The 8,123-nt window shown below is 39.3% G+C and overlaps 1 protein-coding gene and 1 pseudogene across 1 annotated transcript; one reads left to right on the top strand and one right to left on the bottom strand.

Moving 5' to 3' along the window:
- Positions 1-506: 506 nt before the first annotated feature.
- Positions 507-7,598, top strand: LOC135697991 (ejaculatory bulb-specific protein 3-like). Its single transcript, XM_065217857.1, has 2 exons — positions 507-518; positions 7,218-7,598. Exon 2 carries the CDS (start codon positions 7,224-7,226, stop codon positions 7,596-7,598), a length of 375 nt encoding a protein of 124 aa, XP_065073929.1. The 5' UTR covers positions 507-518; positions 7,218-7,223.
- Positions 6,182-6,530, bottom strand: LOC135697990 (ejaculatory bulb-specific protein 3-like; annotated as a pseudogene).
- Positions 7,599-8,123: the final 525 nt, after the last annotated feature.

Raw genomic sequence — 8,123 nt, 5'->3', positions numbered from 1 at the left:
TAATTGTTGAATGGTTGCGGTAAGCTGAAAGTTCCAAGTAGTCATAGGTTTCTTCTAGTGTGTTTAGCATAACTGCTTTCTCTTCTAATCTTTTAACAGCAAAATCTAGTTCCTGAGAGGACAAAATATGTTTGGAAATGACTTTCAGTTTTGCTGATTTAATGGCTTCAAATATATCCTCTAGGTGGGATTTTAAAATATCTAGGTTAAAATGAATTTTAAGGGTCTCTCTCTCAATACAATAAAATGTTTTCCTGCTATATAGTTTCTGGCTGAAATGAGGTTTTTACAGATTTGCTGATGCTGTTTTTCTAATTGTTTTATAATTCGGTTTATTCTATCTTGAAAATTAAAGTTAATCTGACGTTGTTCATTGTTTTCGTGGATCAAAATGTTCGTGTTCACGGTCAAGGCTTGTAAATTTTTTGAAATGTCTATTAAGTCATTCTCGTCGAGGTTACCGGTTATGGCTTTAATACCGGATGCTACAAAGTTGAACAATCCTCTTTTCACTCTAGGTCTAGGTTGAAGTTCAGTGAAGAGTAATAGAGTATTGCTTAACTTTGTATCTAAAAGCTCAGTAATTTCGGTATAGTTTTCGAGAAAGCTGATTCCATTAATAATCGTTTTGAGCTTCCTGAAAACAGGCTCATAGATCTCTAAGTTAATGACGTGGAAAAGTCTATGCTCACCTATTTTCAAAAAACTGTAGCCGTCTTGAAGGGTAAGGAGTCCGGGATTAGGGGCTAGATTAGTAATTTGTATAGATTTTGGCAATGCGGGGCTCTCCAGAAGAAGGAACAGGATCCATACTACCAACATGGGTATCACTGCCATTGTGTTTGTTCAGCAACTCGGTCACTTTCTTCCAATTTCTGAACCCTGTAGGAATCGGACAGCTTGGATCACCCGAAAAGATCGACAACATAATTTTTTTTGTGTATAATTGGCTTTGAAAATCCAGAATATCATTTAAAATAGTTTTTAAAGTTTCTAAGATTTCTTGGAAGTTAAAGTTACAGTTCGATTAATATTTTGATTGAAAAATGTTGTAATAATATTTTGCGTCATGCTCTTCTTTACAAGTTAAAAAAAAATAATCTAAGAAAATATACTCTTCAAGGTACTGGTATCATCTTTTATTCAGTTACCTTTCTGAAATTATGTGCCGTGCGTTTTTGTATATTTTTAACGCATCGTTACAGTTTATTTTTGACAAGGTCAAGGTCACGCCCCTATTTGCTGCTGTAGTTACACTTTACCGTTGCGAGTACGTTAAACTTGGCCATTTTCAGCGAAAATTGGAGTTTTAATTTTTTCAAATTTTGACCTAAATACCAAGGCTAATAGGATCATTAAAAAGGTTTAAAAAGTAGAAGGGTCTGTGCCTAGGGGCACGAACGGAAGCTTGACGTAGGACCGCTAGTGGACGGAATAAACGTGAAGAGCATTTAGTTCTTTTAATTGATCAATTATCTATTACCTCAACTCTTTCCGTTTTTGAATTGTAGGCGTACCAAATTTGTTGTATTTTTTTTTTCAAAGAGAAAGTTGATTAAGAGAATCAATCAAAATCACTTGCACCCCTGTTTCCAAGTTTGGTTACAAGATAAGAACTCTGGAAAGCATTTTGTGTGGTCGTTGGGGGCTGGTGGTTCTGAATATGGACAAACAAGCACAGATAAATTTTATTCCAACTCTTTACTGATGTAAGCTTGATGGCCATCCACATCCACGGCCACTTACGCTTGGCGTGTTTAGTTAAGTGACAGCATCACGGACCTCATTTTCCAGGAACACCTTCAGCACACCTCGTAGATCAGACCGGAGATACGTTTGACACCACCACGGCGAGCCAGACGACCGATGGCGAAGAACTTTGCGATGACGCTTGGCGCCTCCTTTACCAGACCTTTTCCTCTTTTGCCACGACCAGTCACAGTCAATTGTTGCTTGTTAGGTGTGAAGGAGTGGACTAGCCACCACCTTCCTACTGCTGCTATTGCTGTTCACCACGCCGTCCAAAGCGAAAATGAGCTAATTCCATACAGCAGCGCTCTTTTATATCTTTTCAGGTTAAAGCAGAATGATGTGCAACCAAGTGGTATAAAAGCTACAAAGACTCCTCCCATTATGAGTAGTTTGCTATCAAGTAGCGACACTGGCTCTTTTCCTTTTGCGTACACGGCGAATGAGAACAACCCAAATTTGAGTTTAGTTCACTCATAATCGCCAAAAGTGCAAGAACTCAGCGATGAGTGAATTTGTCTCATGGTTTCCTGTGGAAAACCTAAAAAATCTGCCAGAAAATGAGGAAATTGATGAAAATTTTATTCAGTCTCGGAGTAGTACCAATAGACTGAGTGAATCCAATCTTTACTTTTCTCAAATTCGGGAATTTTTCCGTGGAAAATCCTGGAAAAACTGGGAAAATATGAGGCAAATTTACTCATCGCTGAGTTCCTGCACTTTATTTGTTATTTCTGAGATAACTAAACTCAAATTTGGGTCGATCTCATTCGCCGTGATATAACCACCGCCGGTGGTTAGCGTGATTAGCTCTCATCCCAGCAGGGCTGTGTTCAACCTCAGTCGCACCGGCATGTTCTGAAGCATAACATATCTGATCCCACCTTCCTTCGAGAAGTAAAGCCGTTGGTCCCCTGTTCATGAGTTGATGGGTCGATATGTAGGGTCCAGGTGTGAGAGATGCCTCCCTGGCGTCGGTAGCATTGGAGCTCAGTACGGAAAACACTCAATAGGTCCTATCTACATTGATCGATTCTCTTCATCGACACTCTCTTTCGTAAATAACTCGGCTTCACAAATGTTTCCTGCCGTCTTCGTCGAATTAGATGCTAGATTGTTGCTTCTTCCATCGAAAATATCCGGCCGTGGCGATTCAAAGTTGATCAAGGTTGATCAAAATAATTTGTACCCCTGCTTCCAGTTTGATTACATAAGCATTTTGTGTGGTCGTTGGTTCCGAATATGGACAAACAGGCAGATGAATTATATTCCTACTCTTTACTGTAATAAGCTTGGTGGCCCTGAAAAGAGCCGTTTTGTTGCCAAAGTTGGTGATGATTTAACTTCCGAAACCAAACAGAGTGCGTTTCTGTCACTTCAAAACGTAGATGACATCCATGGCCGCTTACGCTTGGCGTGTTTAGTGTAGGTGATAGCATCACGGATCTAATTTTTCAGGAACACCTTCAGCACACCTCGTAAATCAGACCGGAGATACGTCAGACACCACCACGGCGAGCCAGACGGCGTTTGGTTCTGAATATGGCGATGAGTGTGCAAAACATTACGCAATTCCATCCTCCTTATTCGCACGCGCCCGAGGATCGGAGGCGAATGCCACTTCGACTTGTTTCGTCTACTTACTACTCTCTGACGACTGTGCTGGGGAAGCAGCATATGCATGTAGGTAATTGGTGGATTTGTTAGTTAATTCGACGCTCCTGGACAGTGCTGGACATTTACAAGTTTTTCAATAGTTTCTTGTTGAAAATCAACATTCGGAAACATTGTTATCGATGCGTAGCCATATTTCTGATCGATTGGTGATAAAATTATTGAAATTGGACTAGGGGCAGCTGAGTTATTAACGTTCAAAATCTTTCTTAATTTGTTACAGGTTCCATTTTCGGTTTTCACAAAGTGTACCCCCATATAGAAATCAAAGACGTAGTCCTACGTCAAAATATGTAACGATTTGAACGAAAACGCACAAAACTATTTTGACAAGCGAGTACAGGATTGTTAACGGAATGACGACATGTGCGAAGGATTGAGCATGTCAACCCTGTCCCTAAGTACCGCCAGTTGGGGTGACAGAAAATGATGCCGAACATTCAACATATTTTTGAGATAATATAAAGAACAAGCCCGAATTAATTGCAACGCACATAAACAGCTGTAAATTTTTAACCTCGCTAACAAATGACTTGAAATTTTCAGAGAAGATTCTTACACGAATTTTTAGTTAGACAACAATCGACAAGGGTTCAAATGCAAACTAATATCTTTTTTTTTTCAAATAGGGAATCCAAAAGCTGTTTTTAAACTTTGTACAGTTGCGAAAAAGTCCATCCTCAGAATTCCTTGAGGTTCTTTTCGAAGTTTTTAGAACTCTATGAACTCTTTTAAAAAATCTTCTTAGAAGTCCTCTGGAATTATTTTTAGAACTCTTCTTGACTTTTACTCAGCCCACCTTGGAACTGAGATTCCCTTAGAGTTCCAGAAGAATTTCCTCAGTATTATCCAGAAATTATTCCCGGAATGAGCTAGAAATTATCGCTACTCCTTTGCCATTTTATTCAAAATCCCTTTGGAATTTAATTTTCTCTGTATTCTTTTCGGATACTTCCCAGAAATCCTTTGGAACTGTTCTCAGAATTCAATATCCTCGAGGTTCTCCTCGGATTTTGAAGAACTCTCCCAAAAGCTCTTTTGAAATTAATTCTTCTCAGAAGTCCACTGCTATTATATTTAGAACTCCTCATGATTTTTTCTCAGAACACCTTATAACTGAAATATCTTCAGAAATGCTATCCCGTTTCCTCGAAATTCGCTTGAAATTTTGCTTAAAATCCGTTCGGAATTTCACTCAAAATTTAATTTCCTCAGAGTTCTTCTCGAAATTATCTTGAAACTATCTGCAGGATGCACTAGAAATTATCCGCAGAATTTTCTTTGAATTCTTCCCAGAAAATTTTTTGAACTGTCCTAGGAATTCAATATCGTTGAGGTTCTTTTCGGAATATTTTAGAACTTTTTTTTTTTCTCAGAACACCTTGGAACTGAAATTCCCCTGAAGTTTCAGAAGAATTTCCTCTGTATTCTCAAGAAATTTTTCCCAAAATGATCTTGAAATTATCCTCGGAATTTCCTTTCAATTTTCCCTTTAGAATTTCATTCAAAATTTGATTCTCTCGGTATTCTTTTTGAAATTATCTTAGAACTATCGGCTGGATTCACTAGAAATTATTCGCAGAATTTTCATGAAATCATCCCCTTGAGGTTCTTCTTGGAAGTCAAGTTTAAATTGTCCGTCCATTCACCAAAGCGTTGTAGCTTTTCTACCAGAAATGTTCAATAAAGCTTGCCCCTTCATTCACCAGAACTGTGCAATTTTTACATCAGGTCTTATCAATTCAGGTTGCCCCTCCATTCAGCAGATTGTTGCAAATCATACACCAGAAATTTTCAATACAAACTTGCCCCCATAAAATTTCGACTGATGCAAATTTTCCACCCTTAATGTTCAATAAAAATTGCTTCTCCAATCTTCTGATTAGTGCAGATTTCCTTTTTCCATTTTCCACCAGACATTTTCAATATAGCTTGCTTCTCCTATCATCAGAATGTTGCAAGTTTTCCACCAAATAAAGCTTGCCCCTATTTTCATATTTTGATAATGTTCAGTAAATCAGCTTCCATCCAATCATCAGAACGATGCAAATTTTCCACCAGAAATTTTCAATATAGCTACATTTTTAATAAAGCTTGTGCCTTCATTTACCAGTGCAAGTTTCCACCATAAATCTTCTGTTCATTTCATTTATCACGGCGATGCAAATTTTGCACCAGAAATTTTCAATAAAACATGCTCCTCCACTCACCAGAACGGTGCAGCAAAAATTGTCAGTGAAGTTTGTTTCACCATGCACCTTTGTGGTGCAATTTTCAGGCTTTCCCTGTTCAAATTTTCCACCATGAATTTTCTATGAAGCTTGCATTCATCAGAATGATGCAAATTATGCATCAGTAAAATGAATAAACCTGGCTTCTACATTCACCACAGTGTTGCGAACTTTCCACTAGAAATTTTTAGTTAAATGTGCACCTCAAAATTTTTTGCGTGATTCAATTTGGTGTGGTTCGTGATTGTTCTTTCTAGCGTGGTCAGTGCATTTGCTAGCTGTTGTTGTTGTTGTTGTTGTATATGGTGTAGGTGATGGTCTAAGTATTTTGTCGCTGGTGAAGAGAGGTGTTTGACTTATATACTCGGTCTCTAGCAACAAAGCATGTTTGAACTGATAATCCTTCCCCTCAATGACCGTTCGTGGACGTGTTCCGTGCCGTTATTGATCTTGAAAGTACTGATCCACCAGAGTTTTCGCACTTTTCAATGTTGGAATTCACATGGCTATGTCATATTCGGAATAATTTAGAGCATAATCCCAAACTTGGCTGCATCCTTACGGTACTTTTCGGCAATATCGTACTTTCCGCGCAGGGCAGTCCATTTCTCCGGTCGCTGCTCGATCAGGAACTTGACCATCTTGGCCGTAAGCTCATATTGTTTCTGGTTGCATTTGGTACATGTGGTGGAAATGGCATCCGGCAGGTACTTCTTCGGTTTGTTTATTTCCAGCGTCCATCAGACAGTTGAAGTAGTTCTTGAAAAGTCGATCCGACTGTAGGATCTCATCCACATCGATGTTGTCGAACTAAGAGGAATAGCCTTCCTGAGCGATAACCATCGCAACCAGGACCAAAAGGATGACGATCTTCATTTTTTGGCTGGAGCGAGATTCAACTATGAACTTTTTGAACGAATAAAAAGGATGAGGTCTTCTGGAAGACCCGCAGTAAACTGTGTTGAAATCTTCGATGCATTTCATATGTTATTCGATCATACTCCTGCAATGGATATACTCATCCCAGATAATAACCATGAAATGAATGTTTTTCTAATATCAGTACCTGGTCATCGAATTGAGAACGGGTTTGCAGCTATGCCTCTGCATTACTGAAGCCTGACGTCAATCGATATGGATAGGTAATTTAGATTGGATTTATCATTTGTTACTTATCACATGTACTTGCATCAAACAGTTTTTCATTCTCCACTCAAAAACACAAGTCGTGCATCTTCCTTCTTCTTGCAGCAACTCGATGGATTCGAAATCAATTATAAATCAAATCTACCTCCAGTAATGCACAGTGCTGAGTGAGATAGACTCGTAATTGCAGCGAAAACAATAAGCGATGCATTTCTTGATGGTTCCAAAAAACGATAATTAGAGCTAAATGGGGAACTATGCAATATGGCACCATCATGAGGCGATATAAATAGTGAACGGTTCTAAGCATTCGTCACAGTTCAATTTGGGACTACCAGAAGAACTCATCCAAAGGTACCACCTACCAGTACCGAAAATTCACTGTTGAATACCACTTTATCCAAAACTCCATTTCAGCCAACCATGAAGATTGTTATTCTGTTCGCCCTGATTGCGATGGCCATCGCTCAGGATGGCTACCCCACCAAGTTCGACAATATCGATGTAGATGAGATCCTGCAGTCGGATCGACTTTTCAAGAACTACTTCAACTGTCTGATGGACGCCGGACCATGCAGCCCGGAGGGAAACGAACTGAAGAGGTACCTGCCGGATGCCATTTCCACCGGATGTTCCAAATGCAACCAGAAGCAACGTGAGCTTACGGTCAAGGTGGCAATGTTTTTGATCGAGCAGCGACCGGAGGAATGGATTGCCTTGCGCGGAAAGTTCGATCCGGATAACGTTTTTGCCGAGATGTACCGTGAGCAAGCAGCCAAGTTTGGGATCACCCTTTAAATTACATGTGAAATTACTTGGGTAAGTGAGCCACTTATGGCTCAATCCCATATCAGTTTTTGACACTAAACATTTAAATCACATAGGCCATGACTGGTGCATGGTAAAGCTGGAGCAAATTTTAACCTAGTGTTGTAACTGGTGCACTTTCCCTGCAGTTGAACGACGTGAATGATAAAACAAAAACTCTGTGACCAACATACCATCGACTTACGTGATGATACAAGTGATGCATCAAATGTGACCCTATATTCGATTCTATAATGAAAAGCTCCTCCTATCAATAAACTGATCACAGCAAAAATTCAAGCATTTTCTTTCAAGGCACAATTTTTACCCCTCATCATTGCTAGTCTAGCATGTAGTAATTAGTGTATGTAAATACTTCTGTCTTGTTGCATCCATCGATGCTCAAGGCATGCAAAGCAACATTTTCGTACTGTAGATAGGGGTGGCTCATCTCGTTTTTGCTACTGCATCTCTTAAACATGGTGTTTGAATTAGTTGGTGTAAAGGTATGGGCAA

This window comes from Ochlerotatus camptorhynchus, unplaced genomic scaffold (assembly GCF_037179485.1).
Source record: "Ochlerotatus camptorhynchus isolate MF236.1 unplaced genomic scaffold, CSIRO-AGI_Acam_v1.1 ptg000081l, whole genome shotgun sequence".
In the NCBI taxonomy this organism is placed as follows: Eukaryota; Metazoa; Arthropoda; class Insecta; order Diptera; family Culicidae; genus Ochlerotatus; species Ochlerotatus camptorhynchus.
Note: the sequence above shows the minus strand (reverse complement) of the source record. Positions and strands in the feature narration are given on the sequence as shown.

What these genes read in the sequence shown, in the direction of transcription:
- LOC135697991 (XM_065217857.1), top strand. Translation starts at nt 7,224, where the DNA reads ATGAAGATTGTTATTCTGTTCGCCCTGATTGCGATGGCCATCGCTCAG.